The sequence below is a fragment of the Crocodylus porosus genome, unplaced genomic scaffold (genome assembly GCF_001723895.1).
Source record: "Crocodylus porosus isolate Cpor-Errol unplaced genomic scaffold, CroPor_comp1, whole genome shotgun sequence".
Lineage (NCBI taxonomy): Eukaryota > Metazoa > Chordata > Crocodylia > Crocodylidae > Crocodylus > Crocodylus porosus.
Genome location: NW_017728918.1, coordinates 46,050,936 through 46,078,429, shown reverse-complemented (window position 1 = coordinate 46,078,429; position 27,494 = coordinate 46,050,936). Strand labels below are relative to the sequence as shown.

At 41.2% G+C, this 27,494-nt stretch overlaps 1 protein-coding gene across 12 annotated transcripts in view; it reads left to right on the top strand.

Moving 5' to 3' along the window:
* DST (dystonin) overlaps positions 1–27,494 on the top strand; it is a 478,409-nt gene that overhangs the window by 69,884 nt on the left and 381,031 nt on the right. For 3 of the 12 annotated variants that reach the window (XM_019537576.1, XM_019537580.1, XM_019537579.1), the window contains exon 1: positions 71–194. The exons of the other annotated variants lie outside the window; for them this stretch is intronic. In XM_019537576.1, coding sequence (XP_019393121.1) covers positions 104–194 — 91 coding nt within the window. In that variant the 5' untranslated portion in view covers positions 71–103. Of the gene's footprint in view, positions 1–70; positions 195–27,494 lie in introns of those variants that run through there. 12 annotated transcript variants of the gene reach the window in all.

Here is a 27,494-nt window from a genome sequence, read left to right as displayed (position 1 = left end):
GCAGCCGGCGGCTCCTCCCCGCGCCCCGCCTGCCCGGCTGCCTCCCTCCCTAGCTCCCGGCGCTCGCTCGCCGCCCGCCCGCAGCGCGGCGGAGCTTGCAGCCATGGCCGGGTACCTCTCCCCCGGGGCTTACTTCCACAACGAGGAGCAGGAGTACCTGCAGGCCTACGAGGATGTCCTGGAGCGATACAAAGGTACCGCGCAGGAGCTGCCGCGTGCAGGCGCCGGCCAGGGCACGGGCAGGGCGGGCGCAGGTGCCGTGCTGGGCAGGGCAGGGCAGGGGGACCAGGCGGGGGGCGACCCTGGGGCTCGGCTCTGCTGCCTGACGTTTGGCCAAGGTGGCAACCGCTCCGTTGCTTTTTGCAGTGGCTTTCCTGATGAATCGGGGAGAAACGCTGCTTTATCTTTCCCCTAGAGACCTGGTGAAAAGAGGGAAAAAATACCAGAACCGCCCCCCGCCCTTTTAAGACCCCACGTGTGCACAGGGCCCTTGGCTCCCGTGTATTTTTACCTCTCTGTGATGTAAGCATGACTTTGCTTCATGGACCATCGTGAGGCTTTCTTCATTCTGGATCTAAAGAACCATATGTAAAATAAGCTGGGTCTCATCCTACTAGACATGTAAATGGCTTTTTTCCCCCCCCTCTGTTCCTGGAAGCACGGAGGCGGCATGATGGGGCACATGATTGATTACTTTGTTTTTTTTCAGGGTATTTGTTGCAAGTCTCCCATCTTTCAAGCTAGAGCATATTACTCAGTCTCATTTTAATTGGCACAAAATAGAGAGCTACTCAAGCCTAAAATAGTCTTTTATTTGCATATTTCATGTTTGTTCGTTGGATCTTTGCAGTGTCTGGCAGCCGGGTGGCATAGAGCCCTTTCAGCTTCATGCCTGAAATCCTTGATTTTTGTGGTTTTAAGCTCTCCCTAGTGATACATTTCCAGAAAGTTGAAAGGGCTTAAACGAAGCAACTCAGGCTGACTTCAGTGGGAGTGGCATTGTTAAAACCTATCTAGCTCAATGTAGAAGTTATTTTATTTTGTTGTTGTTGTTTGCAGCAATTTTTCTTTTTTCTTTCTTTTTTTTTTAAAGAAAGGTATATTTAAGTAAAATGTTATTAATCCTAAGGATACTTTATACCTGTTTTGTTTGCAATTCATGTATCATTCTCAGCACTGACTAATGAGTCCTTTGTCTATAGCCCATTGTGCCAGTGCAGCTTATGAAACATAAGTACTATATCTGTACTCAAATGCATTAGTATATCTCAAATGAGAAACAGTTATGGTTCTTATTAAAGCCTCTTACAACAGCATGTTAGGTCCAGCATATTAGGACCATGTTAGGTCCATTCACTTTAACATTTTCAAATGATTAAAAGTGCCATGTTCACGTTTTGGGTTAGCTGTTGCAACATTTTAAAGTAAGAGGACTGTGCTCGTGTTTATAAAATGAACAGCATTGAGAGCTATAAATTTTATTTCTTTTTCACTGCTGTAATTTAAAATGTAGCTGCACAGATCTGAATTCAATTTGACTGAAGCATTACTTGGCGGTCAGACTCAGAAGCCTATCAGATTTCACTTTAGAATCAGTTTTATACCATTATTTTATGAACCCAAGAAAATGTATAATATATGCACGGTAACTGGGGGCATCTAACTCTCTTTATTTCAGGGGTCTAAATTAGGGTTGGTTCCTTAACTGTGGTTGGACTAATGTCTACTACTGCTGTTAGCTCCTGAGAGTAGTCCAGTAAGAGTCTTATTTTTAATATATTTGGTAAATATTGAAGTTTATGGCTTTGCCTGTGGGATCAGGGTAGAAAACACTTGAACTTCCAAAGAGAGAAAAATCTTTAAAATGTTTCTAAAAATACCAGTTTGGTTAGTTTTCCAGTTTTAGCTCATCAGTATAATGCACTTGCCTGCTTGAGGTGTACTGCATTCAGTCATTGGGGATAAAAGAGAAATGTTTTGGCTCGTTTTAACCATGAACCACTGGAAACCTGGAAAATGCATTATTTTCTGATGCGTTTTCAAGCCGGTTATGATTTCCCATCAGAGTCCCAGTAGCATGACTTCACTACAGTGCTTTTTATCCTGATGACTTGCTATGGGAGCTGATCTAATCAGAAAAGAATTGCTATAATATTTCCTTTGAAGAGGGAGTGCCCTTTTACTAAATTTTGAAAACAACTGCATTTGCTGGTTTTCTTAATCTAATACAAGATATATTATCTTTTGTGCTTTTTAAGGTGAAGGGTCTTAATCGCTTATTTTAATTCAGAGGCTTATCCTTGCTTGTGGAATGCCTTTACATTCATTTGGGGCATTATCAGGGTGCCAAATTATCTGCCCCCAGCTGTTGAATACTGTAACTAGCAGAGTCAGCTGTAGAAAATTCACTGCCTGTCTTGGAAAGCTCAGAAGCACATGATGCCGCATTATTAGGAAATATTGGCCATTTGATTTAGAAAAAGGAGGAATTAAAAATAAGCACTGTTAAAATGTAGTAACATGAAGTTTTAGCCTTCATTTTTTTTCTTGAGTCACAGGAGGACATGGATCTGCAAACCCTGACACAAACAAGGACTTGATTGCTTTAACAAATGAAACCCAGATATCTTGTAGGTCTACAATTGCTGTCTGCTGACCATGTCTTTAGCTGTGACAGTAAATAATTGGGCAACTGTTTGCTAAATTTGAGATGGCACAGAGGAGCTGTTTACTATGGGAAAAAATAGTGTTCTGATTCACAGTCAGTTCAGTCGCTGACCATTTTTTCTTGATCCTTAAAAACTGATGCACAAAGAATTTTTAAATCATCTGCATGAAAAAAATCACATTACCACAGCTGATGCAGCAATCATATTGAATAAAGCTACTTATTCACAGGAAGAAAACAGCTTCTTTGTTAGTAGTTAATCTAGAAATGGTCAAAGGCAATGCCTTTGGTAGTGGCGAGAAAACCTATTTGATGTGAAATCTACAACATATTTGTACCATGTTGCATCTTCCATTTTGCAAATACCGGTTAGCATAATTGTTAATAGTTATGGGCTTTAGCCTGTATGCTATTGATGATTTAAGTGGGAGTTCCACATGGAGCGAACTTGGGTGGGGGAGGAGAGATGAAGATAATTTAAAATTTTATCTTTCTTTTGTTTGTTTTTTAACAGAAAAACGTTATTTTTCTTATACAATGCACCTGGATTTATCAGATACTATATTTTCCTATTAATAGGATGGATTGTTTCTTGCCAAAAAAGTAATTTGAATGCTGTCTGTGTTAAGTGCATTGATTTCAACAGGGTTGTTGTACTATAAAATTGGAGTAATAAAACCAAGAATCAGGCCCTACATTTGTAATCTGTCCAATGCTATTTGTTGCCTAGCTAGCATATTTTCAGTTGTTAATTCTAAATGCTGCTTTCATAAGAAATGAGGGGTTTTTTTGTGTAGCTTTTGTAATTGTATAAGGAAAGTTTCTTCTTCCAGTGTCACTGTTGAGATGGTAGCTTCAAAACAGTTACTCTTTCTGTCTGCTCTGAAACAAAGGGAGGATTCTTAAATATTTTAAAATACGTTTCAATTTCACTAGAACATTCTCACAAAGCTGCATGTTATTTTAAGTACACAAAATACATGCAGCTTTCTGGGCCATGCAAACTCCAGGGCTACTTGCAGACATGGACACCTCCCTTCCCCCCCCCCCCAATGGTGCTTTAGTTTAAACTTGATGTGCTCCCACACTGAGCCCAGCGCATGCCCAAAATAGGCAGCATGTTAGCTGCACCTGGCTGTCCCTGTGGCTGTAGAGATCAGGTACGTGACTGGGACTTCTTTGGCGCTTTTATCTAATAGCTGGTTCAGTCAGCTTTAGGTTAAACCCCCAAAAGCCCTGTTGAAGTGTCCAAACTATATACATGCTGGTGCTTTTGGTAAAGTGTGTTCTCTTCTCCCCACCCCCCTGACTGTCAGTGCCCTAGAATGCTATGGGTTTGGGTGTATAAGCTGTATATTTGACAGAAAATTAATGCAGTCATGGCTTTCCACGCAGAAACTTGCAAGCTTGGGGCCTGACATCTTCTGAAGGTGGAAGTATCAGGTCAGTAAGTTCTTATGACTTGATTACTTGAATTACTACTTCTTTGAAATCCTTGATGAATGGTTATATGGCAAATGGGCATCATTTCCATTTTAAACTTTAGAGTCTGTATAGGGGTGAAGACTTGGGATGGGGCAGAGAATAGCAGATTTTATTAAATAATATTTTTTTAGTCTTTCTTCTGTTTCCTTTTATGAAAATGGCCAGAATACTTGATATGTTTTGTGGGAACAGCTCTGTGCTTATGCTCACAGAAACATAGGAGTTAGAAATGGAAAAGACTTATCAAGCCATCTGGCAGATTTTCATTGCCTGGGTCAGGATTGTATCTAATTTAATTTGTATTTACTAATGTCTTATTCACTGTAGCTTTTATTGATGATGGGTCAGAAGAAGCTGTTTGTGGGATCCACTGCACATGATATCATGATTAGTATTAAGGAAAATGGTTGCCAGTGGCTGGCACAGTCACTGTCTGCTGGTTGACTTCTGGAAATAACATCTTAGCCACGGAAGAGACTACAAGAGTAACTTCCAAATATTTTGTCGGAAGGCATCTGGTTTAATGTAGGATTTCTGGGTAACTAGACATGTTTCTCGAAGTCCAGGGATATCCTTCTCTACAGTTGGCCTTTTCCTGGGAAGAAAAGGAGCAGTTGCGCTTTTGAATCTGTGAATCCGTATCTTCATCCACTGCCTGCTGCTTGAAGGCACATGTACAATGAAAGACCTTGCCAAGTGCAACAAATGAGCACAAGCACATGTAACAAAACGGTCAAATGTGGTGTACAGACATGAGAAGAATTCACTTCTGTCATGAGCTAGGAGGAAAACAGGATTACCTACATTCCCCTCTACATGCTCCTAACACCTGTATCTCTTCATTAAGACAATGATTATAATGAACTCCTGTTATTTGGAACTTCAACCAATCACCTGCAAGGAGCAGGAAGAATATTTTTTTTTCCTTGCTGCATAATTGGTCAGATGTGGATAGGGTTCTTTGTTTTGTTTTTCTCTGAAACATCGGAAAGTGGCCACATGTAGATATGACACCCGATTCAATAATCCGTGGTTATGCAGAGAATCCTCTAGCTGGTTTGTCTTGTTTACTATGTAGGTACAAACTTAACTCTGCAGTGGAGTTGAGAAGGAATTCCTCTCCAGGTCAGACTGGCGAGAACCTTGGAGACTTTTTCACTCTTCTGCTCTTAAGGACATAGATCACTTGGGCATATACCAGAGGTGGCCAAACTTGTGGCTCAGGAGCCACTTATGGCTCACCAGCCCGGTATGTGTGGCTCACTGAAAACTGGCTGAAGCCAGCTCAGGTGTCGGGCTGCCAGGGTGGGGGCTGCAGCCACACTACTTACTTGGGGTTGCTCAGCCCCCCAGCCTGCTCTCTGGCTCTTGAACTTCTGCAGAGGATTGGATGTGGCTCCCAGGGTGAGTAACTGGCCACCCCTGGTGTATACTGTCTAATTACTTCTCTGAAGGCAGGGGTTTCAGGCATTGGTGGCACTTCAGGCAGTCTTGTTCTCTATAATGGTACATGACAGCTTAGCTTTCTCTGTCTAAATATAGTGTGCCCAAGAATGCATGAAATTTAGTGCTCCATGTTTGAGGCAGTCAGACAGTTACCTTATAGTCCTTTTGGTCTGTGTCACAATAGTTATGCTTTTTTAAGCATAACTTTTTAACAGTTACCATTGTTGCATGTTGCTTTGAGACCAATACTTGCAAATGAACTTTTACAAGTTGAGAAATTTTTATACGCATTTTATCCAGATCATTTCATCCACAACATTCAAACCCTTCTCCCTTAATTCACATACATAGTTCCACTGAATTAAATGCAGTATCTCTACTTAGAACCAAATAGAGGTTAGAAGTGGTAAAATATTTCACCGTCTCCTCGGAGGGATCAGCCTCACAGTGGATTCACATTGGTTACCTGTGAGGTAAACTTCAATCTGTATTCTGTGTCTGGTCTTCCAGGCTGCTAAGATGAAGATATAATGACTTGATTTTTACCTTGAACACTTCATCATTATGTTGGGGATAGAAACTGTCACTAACTGAACTTGCATCATGGTTCACCAGCTGCCAGGACACACCATTGACCTTGATTCTGGGGTCAAATTGGGAGAACCTGGATGCAGGCTAATTCAGTGGGATGCTGTGTTGGCAGGACCTCAAGATTTGGCCTGCAGATTGTTTCTGAAGTCAGTCTGGGTAAGATGGTACAAATGATCTTCCCCTGTGACTTTAAAAGGCTTGTTATACCTGTTTGAAATTTTGGTAAATGACAATCATCAAATAGGTGAATATTTTGGCAACCAGTGATTCTGAGTAAGACTAGCAGCATTTCTTCCCTTTTAAAATATTTTTGGTATGTGAATTATGCTGGAGATCCTATAAGGATCTGCCTCATGGGTTTTCTGGTATTTCCTGATTTTTATCCAAGTTGGGAATAACATTAAAAAACAACATCAGAGCATTTCATTATGTCTTCCAATTACAGCTAAAATCAGAAGTTGTAGTAGCATGTTGTAAAGGGAAAATAAATTAACATACAATCATTATTTATCTTCAAATGTTTGTTTTGGGCTAAGATCAAAATTTGGTTGACAGTTTGAGAAGGTTGTTATTATTTACTGTGAATTAGTTTACCAATTCCACAGTAATAATATTTTTTGTTTTGTAATCCAAATTATTTTCTTTCCGTTTACACTGATTAAAACACATGCTTAAGTATTTACCCAAACTTCATTCCTTTTAAAGGGATTTAAGAGCATATGTTCAAGACTGCACACAGTTCTTTGCTGAACAGAAATGGGATCATGCTTAAAATTATGTTTAAGTGCTTTGCTGAATTGAGACCTAAATAAAGTTTTGTAAATGTCAGATATGAATGAAGCCTTATTGTTGCATGCCTGAAATGTTTCTTGAAAAGCATCATTAGAGGCTCCTCAATTAACAAAGCCTTGATTTTTCTGTAGTGGGTGAAAATATTCATGTACTGAAGGCTTGTAGTCAACCAGTCTTTGAAACAGGTGAAACAATGCTCACAAAGACTCTACAGTCAAATTTTGAAGGCCTTATTAATAGCCAGATCCTGCAAGTTGATCTGTGTAGGCGGACTTCTGTGCCTGTGCAGAGACCCGCTGAGTTCAGAAATCCACCCTTGCAGATCAGTTTGCAAGGTCTTAAGTTATTACTCAGTCCTCATTCAGGCAAACTGATTCAAGTTGCTTGTTCTCAGGACATTGGGATCTCACTTTAATCAAATGTTTCTAACTAGTGTTACTGTTAAAGTTTAGAATTTGTGTGGAAGTCAGTTTTCCAATAAGCAGCACATCTGTTTTTATCATGTTAGTGATATAAAGTACTAATGCAGTTTTCGTGTCATTGTAAATAAGTACTTTTAAAGGAAAACGAATATAAATTAATATATTATTAGTTAAATGCTTTTGACTTTTGAGTAGTGAAACTGTAAAATGAGCAGGATTAGGCACTTGAGGGGTTTTCAGTACCAGAGACTGAAATCTGCTCTTGATTGCGCTCATATGAACCTATTAAAGTTGATATGCTGTTTCTGACACGTTTAACAAGTTCAGTTCATAATTTATGTCAGGGCTGTTCAACTTGTAAGGGTCCTGGCTGCATGCTGTGTGGGCTGCACTAGTATGAGCCACAAGCCTTGAACCACATGTTACTTTTCCACAACCCTTTTCTCCCAGCTGCTCCCAGCATGGGGCAGACCCCCACTGCATTGTGTACATCATGGATGCTGTCTGTTTCCTCCCCCCATCTCCCCACCATTGCATGGTGCATAGGTGTTGAAGGAGAGATGGGAAGCCCTGGCTGCAGCAGCAGTCAGGGTGTTAGGGGAAGTGGTGGCTGCGTAGGAGCCCAGCAGCCTCACATTAATCCCTCATGGAGTTGCCAGTTGGACAACCTTAATTTATATGCAAAACTATATGTACTCTGTGTGCTATTATACTATAAACATTTGAGTAAGCAGTCAGCTACCCTGGGGTTTAATATTATAGTTGTGTTGGAAAAACCCCATCACTTTGGCCTGAGATTCAGGTAGTCAGTTATCTGCCAGCTATGACACTTTATACCACTTGTGTCTAAAATTAGTAGAGCTCCTGTATTTTAGGCATAGGCAGAAGTGTGTATGTTGCAGCTGAAAAAAGAGTAGCAGCCAAACTCCTCAAAACATGTTTGAACTGTCCCTTCAAGAAATTGCATAGTAGCGTACAATAGAACAGAAAAGGCAGTGGAATTAAAGTGTTCCTAATTGCAGATTTTTGCTCTGCCTGATCCAGTTACAGTCTAAATATGCCTTGTGGTCTTTAACAAGCATCTCTGATATTTTGGATGGGCATTTTAAATAATGATTCATCCCATAAAATTGTACCTGATGAACTGTAGTGGGTCAAATGTGACTCCTGCTCTTACAGTTCATGTACAGGGAAAACTTGGTAATTTCAGTAGGAGTTAAGATTGCACGACTGACTTATAAATCAGTACTCAATGTACTAAATGTTCTAGTGTTTGTACAAGATTTTTAATTTCAAGATAGGCAGTGTTCTTATGTGCTGGGCATGAGGGAGTGTCTAAAGCAGCAATTCCCAAATTAGGGGTTATGATTTTAGATCAGGGCAATTATAAAAGGGATTTTAAGTCCTGTGGGAGTCTTCTAATTTTCCCAAGTTTGCAGTTACCCCATGGGCCTGTAATTAACAGCTAGAGACTTAACCTCCCTCACTTGTTCTGTTTTAACTTTCCCTGTGCCTACAGTTATCCTGAGGAAAGTGAAAGTCAACCTGGGATAACTTGAGTCCTCTTTCACTCAGGGACAAGTGGCTCAGGATAGCTCTTATCATGGGGTAATTATAAGCAGAGAGACGGTCGCTAAGGCGTAGCCAACATTCAGGAATTCCCTGTTTCATGTTATTTGTGGACCTGGGAACAGCTACCACTGTATGGGGGCATGTAAAGTTATCCTTTGTAAGGTCACAACCAGGAAGGTTTGGGAACTGCTAGCCAAAATCCTTTATCTTAAAGCCACTGTGAAATAGTCATTTATAATCATCGGCTATTTTTCCTAACAGAAGTCTAGCAATAGGGTCAGGTATATTAGAAAATGCAAACAGTGGGCAGGAGTCTAGGTCCCCTTGATTTTTTTTTTTTTTTTTCCCCCAGTAGGAGTTAAGTATCTCACTGCCATTTATGCTTTCGAAAAATCTCTTCAGGTGGTTAGTCAAAGTTCTGGTTAGAAACAGATGCTTAAAACCATCTTATTATGCCACATTTTATTAATTGGAGGGGTTTTTCTTATGTGCAACTTTGTTTGGAGTACATCAAGAGCTTTCCCAGAAAAGCTAGTAGGTTTTTGAAGGAGAAAGAGACATATCAGGGATATCAGAATTTGCTTTAAAATTCCAAAGAAAACATAACTTGAATTATCAACAAAATAGTTAACTGTGAAGAAACTTTTACCTAGATGCAGTTTCACTGATATTAGGCTGTTATGATGGTTTTGAATGGAATTTGGTTTTGTGTTGAAAGGAGGAACTGACATGGCTAATCTTACTGGAAGGGAGTAAAAGCTGAATAGGTTTCTTGATTATATTTTTCACTATTCTGTTTCTAGTTATTCAAATTTGGGAGTAAATAAAACCCCTATGCTTGAGGTATTCCAAGTTGATTAACTGCACAATTCCCGTGACTTTCAGTGTGGTGCCAAATCTAGATGTCATTGTACATTTTGCAGTGTATCAATTTTCAATATATTTTTAACCTCCAATTTTTTGTTGCTAAGAAATCCAGTTTAGGGGTTTTGTTTTTTTTCACGTTCATTTAAGTCTTCATGTATTTTTTGCTTTTATCACATGCATGTGCTTCATAGCCTATAAAGCCTGTAAAGTTATAAACTACTGAAGTTGCAAAGTAGTCCAGCTGCCTGACATAACATTGTAAAGCAGTCCTGTGGTCTGGCATATTGATTTAAAGTGGGTTTACAACCACATGTTCAACAATTTATTGTTGCTTTACACATCAAGAGTTCCTTTCCTTTGTAAAGATTACATTAGTATGCCAAAAACAATGCACTGTTTATATGCCTTAACATTTACATTATCCCACTGAAACGTTTATTCAGCTTTGGTTACCCTGTAATGCCTGTAAGACTTTAAAGAAAGTTATTTTTTATTTGGGAGTAACTGTATCCACACGACTTGTAATATGATATCAAATGTGGATTAAATTAAAGCATGGGGAAATGTGGGAAATTCTCTAACAATTAAAGTGTTAGTGTAGTGTATTTAAATATTATAGCATCTCTAATACTGGTGGATCTCTGGCTTCAGTTTATATCTTCACTGAATGATAATAGAAAAGGCTTTCTGGAGACATAATTTAAGGGGTACTGGTTGTAGCTGTGTTGGGCTAAGGACGTGATATGGTGGAGTAGGATAATCCTCTAGTAATAAAACCAGCAGATAAAGGAGTTATCCTTCACCATGAAAACTACATAAAAAAGCCAACAGACAACTCTGACACCACCTACTACAAAACACTAGAGGAAGATCCTATTCCATTTTTCACCTTAAAACTCAAAACTGCCCTCAAGTCATTCCCATCTGAATTTCGGAAAAAACTATAGAGCTTGATTTTTTTTTTTTTTTTTTTAAATTTTCCCCCCCCCACTACTTAACTGAGGGCCTTTTTACATGCTTCCTAAAATACCCAATCGAGGGAACTCTGACAGACCTATCATATCCAACAACGGAACCCTAAAGGAGGAAATGCCAAGTTTCCTCAAATCAATCCTAAAACCTTTTGTCACCCAAAGAGCAAGTTTTGTCTCAGACGCAACAGACTTTCTATGCAAATTCACCTTTCCAGCAACACCCTCCTAGCCACCATGGACATTTCTAACTTATCTACCAACATCCCACACCAGGATGGCATCCAAGCCTGCTTTACATATCTACAAGAGCAAGATTTCAACTTGAAATACAGACCTAAAGGTATTACTGAACTTATACACTTCATCCTCACACACAACATCTTCACTTTCAATAACCAACACTTTCTTCAGACAATGGGGACATCTATGGGCACCAAAATGGCCTCACAGTATGCCAACCTCTTTATGGGCTGGAAGAAGAATTCCTCAAGGACTGCACCATCAAACCCTTGCTGTACTTAAGATATATTGATGATCACTTCACTATTTGAACTGAAAACCTGCACTCTCTGATTTTTCCATCAGAAATTCAATAATCATCCCCTTCCATCAGGTTCTGTTTTAAATACTCCAGCACAAACGTTTCCTTTTTAGATGCTATGATCACTATCCAGAATAGCAAAATACAAACCACCATATACAAGAAACCCATGGACCAACATATATACCTGCAATCACTTTAAACACACCGAGAAAGCTGTAATATACAGCCAAGTGCTCTGATACCACCAAATTTGCATGGAGAACACCTGTGATTGTCACTTCACAAATCTCAAAAGGGCTTTCACTCAACAAGGACACTCCTCCAGAGCGATCACACTTTTGAAAGAGTTGCCTGGATACCACATGAAGAATTGCTTCAGTACAGAAAAAATCCCCATGAATCTTACACCACTAGTTACGATGCATCATCCCTCCCTGGAACCTATATGGAAAATCCTCAAACATTTGCAACGCGTACTAGAAAAAGACCCAATTCTTAAGGAGATCTTCCCAGAATGACCCAGCCTACCCTTTATATGAACACTAAACTTCACCAACCTCATCACCAGAAGCAAACTTCATATGGCCCAAAACGCACCTAATGGATTCAGACCATGCCATGACAAGGATTGTAAAACCTGCCAACGTATCTCTACCATCTCCAATAACTACACCCCACAACAGAACCATCAATAGTCCTGGTTCTCACACCTGCATCTCCAGAAAAGTAATACATTTCATCCAGTGCACTAAATGCCCTGATGGAAAATTTGTAGGAGAAACCAAACAACAACTGCATATCAGAGAGGTTTTTGATCTGTGTTCAAAGACAAAAATACCCAATTACCTGGAGGGGCACACTTCTTACAAGACAACCACTCTCTCTCCCATCTCTCAGTTCTAATCCTCAAAGGGAATTTACAAAACACCTTTTGCAGATGAGCCTATGAACTTCGCTTCATCAACCTACTGGATACAAAAAATCATGGACTAAATATAGATATTGGATTTATGGAACATTATAACCTGGCCAACATCTGATACCCCAAATAACCTCTCTGCTATTTACCAGCTATATCATATCACCAGGTCTACATTCTGTCCCTGGCCCCCACCTGTTTCTCACTCACTGCCTGCCTCAATTTGCATTTTCACTAATTGGCATTCTTGCATACTGGGCTCTGGCTTCTAGTCTATTCTATCCCAGTGGTTCTCAACCTTTTTGGTACAGGGACCTATTTGCTGAGATCAATGGCTTGTCTCGACCCCCACACCTGGCCCTGTGGTGCCTGACCCACCGTCCCCTGGTGCCCCTCACTCCCAAGCCACAGCCCCCTGGCCTTGCTGATGTTCCTCATCTCCAAGCCACAGTCCCCTGCCCCCCTCCCCTCCGCCTGGGCTATGCTGGTGCTCCTCACTTTTGATCCGCAGTCCTGTGGACCCCCCTCCCCAGCCCTGACCAGAGTCGGGGCTTCAGCTGTCTCTGTCCTGTTCAGGCCAGAGTGTGAGCAGTGTATGGGCTCTGTGCTGCTGGGCCAGGGATACAGCTCCCTGTTGTGAAGGACTTCCCACCTCCTTCTTTCCTCTCCCTTCCCCTCCTCCCCACCCCCTGCTGAAAGGCCAGGCACCTCCCTTCCTTTCCACCCCCTGCGCCCTACCTCTGCTGTGCTGCAGCCCTATGTCCCGGCACTGTCCCGAGACCTAGCAGGCATGCGTGGGTGTATGAGCACATGCACACACCCCCAGCCCTCCAGAGAGTTCCCTGGATATCTATGGCCTGCTCTCCATGCTTACTTGTGTCCAACAGCTGGGGCTGCTCCCATGACCCAGCCTTGCTCTATACTGGCCCCTGCAGGTGCACATGCAAATGCTGCCAGGTTGCAAGGCGAATCTGCACTTTCATGGGTTTTTCTGGGGGACCTGCTTGGAACCTTTCAAATATTCTTATGACCCACTTTTGGGTCATGACTCACTGGTTGAGAAACACTGTTCTATCTCATCCAGGAAAAGCGCAGAACAACTGCAGACACTTCCTCAGCCTGAAGAAGGGTGTTTGTACCTGAAAGCTTGCAAAGAAGAGTTTTCCAGTGATTTTAGTTGGTCTAATAAAAGATACTGGATTTACCTAAAGAACCTGGTTTGCTTTTTGGAGCCATAGGCAGGGATAAATATTTGAAAAATCAGATTTTTTTTAGTTAAATCGGATTTTTTTATTTAATCAAATTTTTTTTGCTAAGATGCTTCTTTTTAAATAAAGCTATATATATAGTTTTAGTTTAATACATGTTAAAGATCAAAGATATAATCATGGAATAGGGATTATAACTTCTATTTATATACTATTTGGGACCATATGTTCATGTAACCTTGTTAAAAAAGATTTATGACACTTTTATGAAATGGGTCACAACATGCCATGGACTATAGTAGGGGCCCAATCTTAGGGGGTTCCCAGAGGCTCCTCCATAGATCAGGAAAGATTAAAGAAAACCACTCTACACAATGGGACTCAGTGCTCAGTCTAGAAGACAGGATTTGTGTCTCCAGAGATGCATCCTTATTTAACAGCAGTATATGGAAATGAGAGAGAACATACCTGATTTACCTGCCTATCAGCCCTCTTGTCTGTCTGCAAGTTTGTGTACACAGAGTCAAGTCCTTACCTTTCTCTAGAAGTGCAAAGTTTCAAGAAGTTAAAGGAATAAAGGATATCAAACAACAAGAATGTACTTTTTGTAGAAAGCAATGATTGAATCCTGGCTTCCTGACCAGTGACTTAAATTATGATTTAAATTGATTTGATTTAAATCAAATCCATTCTGAAAATGGTTATCTAACTTTAAAATGCCACTGGATCTTTGTATCTTTTGTAAAGAGTGGAGGTTTAACTTATGTCTGTCCCAGATGATATTTGCTTCTCTCTGACTGTGTGCCGCCTTCAGTCACTCTTTAGTTTCATTCTGAAAACCTAATTCTTTCCTGAAACACGCAAACTCCTATCCTGCCTTCTTAGGAACAAGTATTACAGGGAGTGAAATCTAACAACCAAGTCTCTGAACCATGGTAATCTGTAACGTGTCTCTCTGTTATAGTTACCTTTGTCTTGTCTTCCAGCTCCCTCAGAGAGTTGAGATTATTGGTTTTATGTTATATTTTAACCTTGAGCTAGATTCTGCTCTGGTTCATTCAGTTGTGCTGGAAAGCATAAGCCCAGAGCTAGAATTCCTCCTGGGTACAGTTAGGAGAATTGTTAATTTTCTCCTAGACATTTCAATCGTGCTTTTTACCATTGTGTCACTGGGTGTCTTGAGTTTTTTGCAGACATGAATGGATTTATTTTCAATACTCCCTTATGGGAATGTGTTGTTGTTCTGATTTAACAGCTGGCACTGAGGCTCAGAGATTAATGACAAAATGATCAAAAAGCTTTACTCAGTTTGGGTGCCCAACCGGAGTCATCTGGGCCCTGATTTTTTCTGGAATACTTAGCGTTTTTATAGGTCATTGTATGTTTAAGGTATAGCCTGAATTGACTGGTTGCAGTTGCTCAACTCCAGCTTGCTGCTCAACTCCAAAGCTGGCCCCAGATGTTTCATGTTAGGCAGCCAGAAAGTGGGAAATGGCTAACGGATCTGTGTAAAGTGACTTGCCCCACCTTATTTAGGAACTCTGTTGAAGTGGCAAGGATATAATCCTGTTTGCCAGTACAGCATTTATCTGCCTTGACCATGACACTCGCCTTTCTCTTGTTCTGGTCCTCTGCCTCTTCTGCTGTATAATCTTGATTCATTTCCTGAACAGTGTTCATCCAGTACACTGAATGAAACAGAAGTTCTATGTCAAAAATAGCATGTGATCATGAAATGAAAGAAATAAGGTTGCACAATATAGATACAATTTTGCTCTCGTCTAGATAATATAAAGAAAGGGCTAAAGGACTTGCTCTATGTGTTAGCATGCATGTCTGATTATTAGAGAAATTTTCCAATAGAAAACTTAAACAAGTAATCCCGACTTCCCTAAAAGATACGGAATTAAGTAAAAACTAATGAGTTTCGCTTTTGATTTACATACGAAAATTTGACCTGGTTTTGCATTTCTAGTCAAGTTGCCCATGTGCTTCTGTTGTAGTGAATTCAATTACATTTTCAAATTACAGAGTCTAAGTCCTTTCAGTGAAAAATGCGTCGATGGAGCATGCAGCTCTGGGTGCAGAAACAGCAGGCGAGAACTCTTTAGTCCTCCCTGGTCCTCCCTTTTTTGAGGGCCACAATTTGTTTGATCATAGCTTTAGTATTGTGACTCGTACGTAGGAATGTAGGACTTGCCTTATCAGATCAGGCAGCTGGCCAGTCTAGTTGCTTGTATCTGTTGCTGAAGATGAAAGTGAACATTCCCTCAGGATCCCATTGAATTTAGCCAGTTGTACAAAGAAGCTCTGTAGGAAAATGCCTTTTGTACCTCAGCAGGCTATCAGTTTAAGCTGCTATGGCTTAACTTTCCCTGTATTAGTAACTGACTAGTTAATTTATTTTAAAATTACCTATTCATTAAAAACAAACAAATGAAACAAGAACAACAATGATCTTTTGAAAACTGTACTCCCTCCCCCATGCTATTAATGTTAATTATTTTAGTACCCTTCTCTTCATTGTTTTAGTCCAGGTTATATATTTCTTGAGTTGAAGCAATGAAAACAAATTAAATACTCTGCTGTATTTTTTTTTAAGAGTATCACAACAATATTGTCCTTATTATGATCTTTTGAAATGTATTTAAACATCTTTGTGTTGGCTGTCTTCAGTTAATTGGGTAGGCACCTTAGCGATCTGTCTTCAGTGACTAGGCACTTTTCACTTGAGGACTCTATTAGTTTAGAAACCATTGGTTTGTATGAGCAATTTGCTTCCAAAACTTGATCCTTTGCATTTAAATTAGGTTTCATCTGCTAGTTTGGACATGTTCTTTTGCAGTCTTTCAGTCCTTCAAAATTTTCCTAATTTAAATCATTTCCTATTGCTACCAACTTTTGTTTCATGAAGAGGAGTACCCTCAGTGCTGAGTTTTTGGGATACCAGCCTGAGAAATGGACAGGAATTATGATTTTTTCCCTAATCTGTAAATCAGTTTTAGGTCCACAAAAACATTTCATCCTACCCTCTTGCATTGGTATCCTCTTATGCAGATTCTTGTCAAAACTTCTTGAAATCTAAGAGTGCGCGCGTGTGTATATCAGACTTTCTTCATATGTTGCTCTTAATTCTTTCAGATAAATCTAAGCTTGAAACTAGATATTCTCTTATAAAGGAAGTTGAAGGGTTATGACCTTATCTCTATGAATACTTATCCAAGTATTGTAGGGTTAAATCACCTTCTTAAGCCATGTGAACCAAGATGAGCTGTTCCAAAATTCTTTGGGTAACGACTGTTAATAATGACTTGGTTAAAGTCATTTGTTATTGTCCTGGTAAATTGTGCCATATACAGAATATCTGATATAATGTGTCTGACTACAAATTGAACTACAATTTTGAGTAAGGATCTTAAGATTTGTCCATTTTCAAATTAGTAAAGTTCTTTATTATGTTTCTGATTTGGAAGGCCTCTAGAATTATATAGTATCTGTATTTATATTGCCTTCAGTTGCAATACATTCAGTTTTCTCCACACAGTATCTGATGCAGAATGATTTTCTGATAGACTCTATATCTTCTTCTATATCGCCTTATTAAAAATTACCTCCTTTCATGACCATATGTTCTTCCTGTATAGCTTGCACAAGGGAGTTTCTTTATTCCATTGATTATTGTACTGCCTTGCTATAACTATAATATTGATCTCTAATCCACAAGCCAGGCTTTCCACCTCATCCATTTGGGCATTTAAGCATCTGCATGTTTTATTCTTGTTAGTATGGCTGTTGCTGTTAATTTCATTTTGTGCAGTGTCTCTTCTGCTTCATGCAGTTCCTGAATCTCTCCTTTAAAGTACTTCTTTTCTTTCCAGTTGAATTCTCTCTTCTGGCATCACATTTCAGGTGCAGTATTTTTTTTTATTATTCGAGCTCATTTCAACACTGGCTGCTTTCTGCCAAGTGCCAGTTTGAAAGTCATACCTTCCACCAGTGGTGCATGTCTGTAGTCAACTCCGGTATAAAGACAGGAATTATTTTTTCCCCTTTACAGTTGAAGATCTGTTTGGGGGCAGGGAGAAATCCAATGTGAATATGTAAGGAAAAATACTGAGGCAGTTTCTGTAAATCTAAAAATAAATAAACAAATAAAGGCAAATTACATGTAGAAACCTTCAGTGAAATATTCTTATGAACAACTGGATAAAATCTTCTGGATTAGATTACAGATTATGGATAGGCTTTCATGTGGAAAGAATATTGGTTCTTTTCCCTTCTATACGCTTTTAATTTCTTAATCAGGCAGCATTATTCAAAATGTTAGTTTGGGGTTGATCAAATTATATTAATAAATAATGTATTTAAAAACATTTTCTTGTTAGCCTTTGAAAAAAAAATCATCAGATATCCTGCTGAAAACCTGATGAGCCAAATTGTCTTGCTTTTTGAGTTGTTCTGAATAGAAAATAGGCACCATTAGGAAACTGCTTCATTTAGGAAGTGTTTTCATAGATTCATAGACATTAGGGGTTGGAAGGGACCTTGCAAGATCATTGAGTCCAGCCCCCTGCCATAAACTGGAAGTCTGCTGTGGTCAAATGACCCCCGCAAGATAAGCATCCAAACACCATTTGAATGAGTCCAGAATAGGTGCTTGCACCATCTCTGAGGGAAGTCTATTCCACTCCCTGGACACTCAGACCATAAAGAAATTTTTCCTTATATCCAGTCTAAATTGGCCTTCCAGAAGTTTGTGGCCATTAGACCTTGCTATTAAGGCTGTGTGAAGCTTTGGGTGCTAATTCAATTCAGAGGAGATTCAGCTTGATTCGGTGGTTGAACCTCCAAATCTGAATCGAATCAGGAGACCAATAAAAAGGTCTGAATTGATTTGAAGCTCTCTGTCGCTGGTGCGTATTATAAGGCTTTGGCCCTTTTCTGGTGGGTGCCTTGTTCCCTAGTGACGTCAGGGTGAGATTGAGCTCCGGTGCCACCTAGGTGGGTCAGGCACTGCTCCTACTTGCCTGCCACATCTTTGATGTTGGTTGATGGGGATGCAGTTCCCTGTCGGTGGCCCCAAAGGGGTCTTGACCCTCGTCTTTTCTTCGTGGGGCTCCAAACCTACCCTTTGCCCCACCCTTACCACATCTCCAGCCTGGAAAAACACTGCTCCCTGTAGTCTTTCCCGGGATTATCTCACCTTATTCACATTACCCACCTTGACTTGGGTTGGGTCTTTCTAGCAGTCAGTCCCTCCCAAGTCGATCCTTTGTCTTTGGACCGGCTTTCAGGCAACTAAACCTAGCTCGGCCTGGGCTGACTGTAACTTGAGACAACTTTAAATTAAAAGGTGCTTGGCATCTGCCAATGGGCCCTTGGGATTCCATCTCCCAGGACCCCCTTGGCCGCCTAGGGTAGTGTGGGGGGGAAATTCTCTTCCTTCCTAGCAGGCGTGGGGGCAGGACACTTCCCTGTGTGTCTTTCCCGGGGCCCAGCTGACTCGGACCCCCCCAGTCTGGCAGCAGCTGGTGAGTGCTGGCTTTTTTAAAGAGCTGATGCTCGGGCAGCCATGGTGGGGGGTGGGAGTGGGCAGGGCATGGGGGCTCATGGCACAGCCCCCCATGTAGTGTGGGCCAGTGACCAGCAGTGGGGATCGCCCCGCACCTAGCAGCAGCCGGTGAGTGCCAGGCTTTTTTATGATCTGGGAGGCTGGGGTGGGCTGGGCAGCCATTGACGGGGCTGGGAGAGCGGGTGGGCAATGGGACCTGTTTGATTCGGAGATGAATTATTGAATTATTACTTGAGGAATACTCTTCCTAATCGCTGATCATGGACTGTGCATTGTGCTCAGCATAAAGGCTAGTCATGTATAATACTATTTTTGCTAGTGAAACAACAATTAAAGTATCATAGGGTTTGTAGTGAACGTTCTGTAACCAGTTTAAGTGCTGATATTGAACATGAGAGGTTTTAGTGTGTTGATTGGGCAAAACTGTATGGTCAGGTACAGAAAGAATTTATTTTCTGTTATCTCTGGGGAAAAATTCGAAGTTAATAAAGCTTTTGTTTGTGCAAAAAACTAATTCTCACTTCTGATGCACAGTAGATCTTAATTTTTTGTATATATGTACGTTCGATTCAGTATCTGTTTATAAGGTCATAGTTACAATAAACTCAGTACATAGTGGTAGTACGGAGCACAAACAGTATTAAAAGCCTTTATACCATTTCGTAACCTGGCGATGTTAGCCCATGCTGAGGTCTTGGGAATGTACCAACGTTTCCGAGCTCCCTTCTCTTCTCAGTCAGAATCACCTTCAATGGCTTGGTTATATGTGGAGAATAGACAATGGCTGCGTACCCAAGGATTTCTTATATGGAGAACTACAGGAAGAAGACCGTGTAGGTGTCCTTATCTCCATTTTGAAAATGTTTTAAGAGAGAGATGAAGGCAATTGACATTGAGCAAAACAACTGGCAGAAGATTGCTGAGGATCAAAATGCTTGGAAACAGTCTATTAAGTGTGGAATGAAAGTTTTTGAGGAAAGAGCCTAACATGCAGAAGAAAGGAAAAACCTCAGAAAGAATTCCTCGCCACGTTTAGGACTGTTAGATATAGAGGTTACATGTAATGGATGTGGAAGGCATCATCATTCAAGAATTGGGCTCTACAGCCACACTTGCAGATGTTTAACGAGCTGCCTAACTGGGTGCAAATGTGTTGTTTCATGAGACAGACAGATGTCTGCTACCATTATAACGAACTCCAAGTAATATATAAAAAAGGATTCAGTATGTAACTGTTCAGGAGAAATCAGCTAGATTTTTATCATTCCATGTTGATTATCATTAGAATAGATTGTGTCGGACAGAGATGATACCTTTATAAAAATAAAGTTTTAGGTTTTATGGGCAAAGGAGATGTAACAGATGTAATTGCATAGCTTTTAATAAGGCTATGATATTGGTCAGTAATATAAAATGTTAGAGGGACTCAAAATAATTGTGCCTATCTTGACTAGAAATTTTCTGTTGGGCCAAAAGAGAATAGAAATAATTAAAAACCTGGCATTGTTTGGAAATGGAGCTCTTACAGAGATCAGAACGAAAAGCAATCTTTTTTAGTAGCAATTTGGAAGAGACTGAAAATTGGATATCAATCAAGTTATATGTCCATCACAACTGTGTATATTTAGTGCAGGGTAAAATATGGCCCATGGGCTGGAGTCAGTCCACCAGGCAGTTCCATCTGGCCTACAGGGCCCCTCTGTAAGCCAAAAGAATTATCACAGACCCTAGCCCTTGCTGCCCGTCCGAAAGCTGGCACCTTTCATGCAGGAGGTGTGGCTCTGGTTGATAAGCAACCAACCCCCACCCCAGCCTTGTCTGACCTGTCCCCAGCCCCAAGGTAGGGGCTGCTAGAGATGAGAAGTCTTTGCCTGGCACAGGCTTTTGCCTGGTGACTCTGTGGCTGTTTCCCAGCCCTCTCTTCCTGCCAGAGTGGAAATTCAGGTAAGGGTCCCACTGGGCCAGGAGCCAATGATGCCTTTTAGGGGAGAAGGGGCTGAGAGCATGGGGAGCCATGTGGTGCAGGGCCAGGCCAGGCTGGCTCTGCACACTGGAGCTGCACACTGTGGGCCTGGGTGGGGCTGGCCCTGCATGCTGCCACCACATGCAGTCAGGGACTCGGACAGGAGTGCACGATCTGCACGCTGTGGGGCCAGGCGGGGCTGGCCTTGTACCCTGCCACTGTATGTAGCTCGGGGGAATTGGGTGGGAGTGCAGGAGCTGTGCACTATGGGGGCATGGGGCTGGTCCTGCACCCTGCCACTATGTGTGGCCAGGAATTTGGGTAAGAGTGCGGAAATGTGAGCTATGGAGCTGGGCGATCTGGTTCTGCTTGCTGCCTCCATGTGTGGTGGGGGACATGGGCAAGAGTGCAACGGGGCTGGGTGGCCCTGCTACACATGCTGTTGCGCATGTGGCCAGAGACTTGGGTAGGAGCACAGAAATGTGTGCTATGGGGTCAAATGGGTCTGGCCATGCTGGCTGCTAGCACATGCAGCTTTGAGGACCTACACACATTCGTATCTTCCCACATGTCCCACCCCCGCCACACCCCACCATACGACCACACCCCCTACTCCTCACCATACCCCCCACACACCCCAGATTCACATCTCCACATACCCACATATACACGCACCCCACCCACTCCCCAACCACGTACACCCCTTACCTCCCCCCCCAATATGCAAGAAGAAGACTGTATTTTTAGCTATTATGCAGTCACCTCTGTATACACTATGAAAACACACACACCAGGACAATTTTTTTAAAGTAAAATTAAAATATGTTGTAGTAGATGTATGATTTTTTTTTTTTAGTATATAATGTTTTTTTTCTGGTTCCAGGGTGGCAGCCGTGCCCCATGCAACAGGACTACTTCTAGGGCAAGGGGTGGGACTTTTGGTGGCAAAGGTCAGGGGTTGAAACAGAACTTTCGGTCACAAAAAAGTGATTAGTAGCAAAGTACTTCGTATCTGCAAAATATAGATCTCTTAGCCCACTCTCATTTCTAAAGAGGGCAGTGATCTGGACAGACCAGGGGTTTTTAGCCGACTGGTATAAATCCTGTGTTCTTCAAATTAGTGAACATGGAAAACAATATTTCTTATAAAAATATCCTGTACCTTTATAGCAGAGTAATTGCTGATCAGAAGCTGCGAAGTGGAGAAACTGATTGTTTGATCAAGTGACTATGCACAAATTTTTTTGTGCTATTCATACTCCGCTATCAATATATCAGTGTTATTTTTAACTCAGTGGTGACTGTTGATGATTGTGGACAGTTCATATTTCCCGACCTCTGCTTTCTCTCACTTTATCTTCCATTCCTCAAAAAAATTCATATTCGAAGCTTGAACAAATTCCATTCTGGTTCCCATATATATCCTTTTAAACTGCAGAAAAAACATACTAGTTTCTCACTGACACAAAGTGCCCAACCACTTACTTCTCAACAGGCACAGTTACAGATCCACAGATGAAAATGACTGTGCATCATCAATGAAATATTCTCACCCTAGTAAGGAGCCAAATAGGGACAGGACCCTGTAACTATTTTCAGCCATGTCTGAGGGAGTCTTGTGTTATGAGAAACCTTTTTAAAATGACAGTTTCTGTGGGAATGTGCAAACCATGCCAATGATTAGAAGGGAGTACTAGCACACCTGAAACTGTACTCTAAACTGTTAAGTTCACCTTGTTACATCTGCCCTGTGGAATGTAACATCCTTTGTTGCCATATTAGACAGAAATCACAGATTTCAAAGTGGGGCTAGGCACCATCATTCCATATATTCCAGTTACTATTCTTAACAGGAAACAAACTGTTTTTTAAACTATAGGTATGTTTATGTGTGCTTAGTAGTGTTTAACACTAAAATATTGCATGTTTAATTAGGAGCCATGTTGAAATATTTTCACAAAGAATACAGTGTCTGCAGCAGTAAAAATGACCCTCCCGTATACATTAGATCTCTAAAATATTTTCCAGCCATAGGTAGAAAAATGTCTGTTGAAAATTTTCAGTAGTCTCACTTTTCTCTAGGGATTTGGAGTAGATCTAACAGACTACAGACATTGTATAATTCAGCAGTTGTAATTTGTTTTTAGATATCTTTTGGGGTACACTGTCAAAATAACATTTTTAAAGTTAATGAAATAGTGCTGTACATTGGACATGCATACTTATCATGTGAGTGCAAAGGTGTCTAAGGATTATGTGTGTGTATTGAACACAGTTATGGAGATGCAGTGAAGAGAGACTTAGATCCTATCCTAATTAAAAAAAAAATTTGGTGGGAGCACTGCTGATATGTATTGGTGCAGAAGTTTGTTACCCGTGGTAAGATAGATATTCATATGTACAAACAATAGTACTCAGTTTGAGGTGCATATAAATAGCCTTATTGCTAAAACTTCACTGTATTTTAATAATGCTTAAGATATCACTGGTGCCTAACTTTCTGCTCCCATGGGCCGGATGTGTGACCCGGACTGGATCCATGGGCCCAGCCCGTGCATGGTCAGTGTGTGAGTGTGATCCAGTATGCTGGCCTGGCTCTGTGTTGGCCCAGCCCCACACATCTGGATATGTTGACAGGTTGACATAGCCTTACACTGCTAGATTTGACTATGCACCAGCTTGGGTTAGCATATAGGGCTATGTTATCTGGCCCTCAGGGTTCCTATGGGTCTGGATATTTGGCATCAGGGGTGTGGTATTTAACACTGCCACTGCTAATTTTTGTCCACTGCCAATTTCTAGACTCATGGGGAGCCCCATGGACTGGATGACAACACCACTACATAGTTGTGACTTTGCTGTGTGTTTTCACCAACTGGCTTGAAATGTTTGGTAACAGGGACCAGATATATAATATGGGACTTTTGAGTCATAGTTGCATACATTGGGCAGAAGAAGCATGGGTTTTCTCTATAATGATGTGACATCCTATATCTAATGGGACTTTCTGACCCCATCATTTAATCATCCATTGCTTATTTTAGGTAAGATCATATGTCCATCTTAATTTGAGTTATCTACATGTGAAGTACCTTCTCTCAAGTTAGCCTAGCCTAGGGAGACCAGCCACAATATGCTATAACATAAACTACAGAGTAATTGGATTATACAGTGTGTGATTGTATTATTAGTAGAACTGGTGAGTGAGCAGCTAATAAGTTGTACCAACTTGAGCTGTAGTCTGTACCTCTAACACGGGGATATCAAGCTCAGCTGGCCACAGGACCATTCCAGGAGCTGGATGAACAGTGCAGGGCTGGATCACACCCAGGCTGCTTCCCCTCCCCCTGGCCCCCTCCCCCTTGCATGCTGGATCTGGTGCCAGCAGTGCTCACTCTGGCTGGTTCAGGATTGTGTCGCTTGTGTTTCCTGCTGTGGGATGTGAGCCAAATGTGGTGTCATCTCCAGCCAGTCTGGGGTGAACAGGGCATGCAGTGAGAGTGCTGGCTCCCATGGAGTCCCCTGCCATGCTTCCTAGATCCAGTGCCCACTTTGGGCAGTTTTCAACTGCATTGAGGTACTTACTGTGGCTAGTCCAGAATTTGAGCTACTCTTGCAGCTCATGTCCTGGATTGACCAGACCAGGCAGCTTGGGCGCTGAATGCAGCATGCTGTGGGGAGGGGTACTAGATTGGGCCCCTGCAGAGCCAATACTAGGGCCATATGATGTGACTTCATAGGTCAGATCTGGCCTGTGGGACCGTATTTTTGACACCCTACTGTAACAGGCTAGTCCAGGGGTGGGCAAAATGTGGCCTGGGGGTCAGATGTGGCTCACCAGGCTATTCTATCTGGCCCGTGGGGCCCCTAAAAAATTTAGAAAATTAATATTTATCTTCTCCTGGCTGCCTGTCATGTGACCCTTGACAGCTTGCCAAAACTCAATAAGTGGCCCTCTGCCCGAAATAATTGCCTGCCCCTGATAATTGTATTATAATTACCACCCCACTTCATTGAAGAATTTAGCCTATGGGTGGGATAGGAGTTAGAGCCACTTTCAGATGATAACTTGGATTACCTCGGCAGTGAAGGTGAGGGGAGTAGTAGCTAAAGAGCATGCAGTATGGATTTGCCAGCCAATACAAAGCCAGCTGATTAAAAACATGCACTGTATTTACCCAAACCCATGACTAGGTCCTGCCCCCATTTAGCTTGAGGGATCAAAAGTTTCTAGTCTTAGTTTCAAGTACAGTATTGTGGGAGTAGAGGTGTAGGGGTGGTTGCTCTGGTCCTGACCCTGATCTGGGCTTGCTACAGCCCTTTTCCTCCAACCCCCTGCCACCACATCTGTCCTGTCCCCTGCCATCTTTGTGCTGCTCTGCTCTGCCCCTGATGTTTCTGCTGCCTGCTCCACCTCCCCCTTCCCCCCCCGCCACTTCTGAGAGGACAAACAGCAAGGGGCAGGAGTCGGGCTGTTTGACCCCTTCCAAAGCCCCCTGCTACTTGTAACCATGCTGCTGCTTTTTGACGTTGCAGTGGTGGGGGAGGGGGGGTGCATTTAAGATGGCCCTCCAATAACTAGCTTTTATACATTGACATTTTTAACATATTTATAAATCTTCCATGTATAGTATCCAATTATTGGAAGGGGGGAATCGTCTTTAATTCCAAGTTTTGTTGGATTGAGGTAAAGATGGTATTAAAACTGTAGATATTCAGTTAACTATGGTGTGAATTCTGATTGTGTGCTAGGAGAGAAGGGGGGGAGTCCAGACACACTCAGCAGGCAAGAAAAGACCAATTCTTTTCTCTAGTCCTGCTGCTGCAGAAGGATTATTGACTTTTGAAAGATTTATGGTGATATTTTTGACAGGCAGCAAAAGTCCTATGTTAAAAGGTCTTGCTAATGTGTTGGGTGATTAAAAAAAATTGCATAACAAGCAAGAGATTAAATAAGTTTGGGAAAGTAAACACCAGAATTTCAAAACTGAAAAAATGTATTTAAGAGATAGGCAGAGCAGTGAAATGCCTGCAATTTACAGTGATTATGAACATATGGGATCAAAATAACATTCACAAAATAGATTAAAATTATTCAACTATATATTTACAGTTGTGTCTATGGGAGAAGCAAGGAAATGTTTCAATACACTCTTGTCAAAGCTGTGTTTGGAGGATGGAAGACCATCACATCAATACACTGCAAAAATCTGACAGGGTAATATAGAAGTTGTCTTCTCGTTGTGTGGTTTAGCTTTTATGTATGTTCTGTTTCAACAAAGTTTTTTTTCTCAGTAGTTGTCTGTAATCAGACATGACATTAAATACCTGTGAGAAATATGTCACATAGCCTCCCTGCCACAGAAGTGCCTTGAACTCACAACCTCTTCAGTCCTCTTACCTCCAGGAAAAGATCCTTCTAGAAATTAAGTAAAGTAACTGGAGCTGATAGGCATCATATTAAACATCCATTCTTTATCAATGTCATGTGCTTTCTTGTTTGTACTCTGGTTATTTGTGGGTTAGGGCAACCTTTCTTAATGTGCATAATTTATTTATTGATCAGTTACTCTCAAGCTTTTTAAATCTAACATCTACAAAAACATTCCTTTCATTGTTACAAAAACTGAATCTGTTAGAAATCATTAGAGCAGTAGGGATGAAGAAACTTGGTCAGATTATTGGAGACTGTTACTATGCTGCTTACAATGAAGTGATACAAAACTTTTCTAGTTAAGCGTATTTAGAAATAGTAGAATGCATATTTCTTGAATGCTTAAAATACAAGTTAATTGAAATACAGAGACATTCTGATTATATTTCATAATTATTTATTGGAGCTGTATTTTCAAAGAAGGAAGTTTCTATCTGGGCTTGTAGGAGTCTTCACTTTATTAAGAATGCATTGAAGTACTGTAACGAGAGGAAACAGCAGCTTCTCAGAAAATAAAGGTTGAAACGCAAAGAATCTGCAGGAGAAGTTGTATTTGTTTTAGAAATTGCATTTTTATTGCAATATAACGGTTTACAGTAGAAAATTACATTATGGCAATATCAAAATTATCATGACAAGATAACCCTTTTCTAATAAAAAAAGGAATACAAAGAGAAAAATAAGTCTTCATTGAGGGAGCAGGTAGACGAAGCAAGAATACTTTATGATGGCTGTGAAGGTGGTGAAGGCTGCTGCAAACCTCCGGCTGTTTAGTTTTTCCTTGCCATTGGATTACGGTTTCCTTCTCATGAAGTATTGCGGTTGCTGCTGCACGATGGTGTCCCTACATTACAAGAAGACGCGTGCAGATGTCTTCTTTCTTTCTGTTGCTAGAATGTCACAATGAACTAATAGCAAAACATTGCTACTTTGTGCGTGTGGACATTTCATAGATTTCATAGACATTAGGGCTGGAAGGGACCTCGGGAGATCATCGAGTCCAGCCCCCTGCCCAAAGGGCAGGAAGTCAGCTGGGG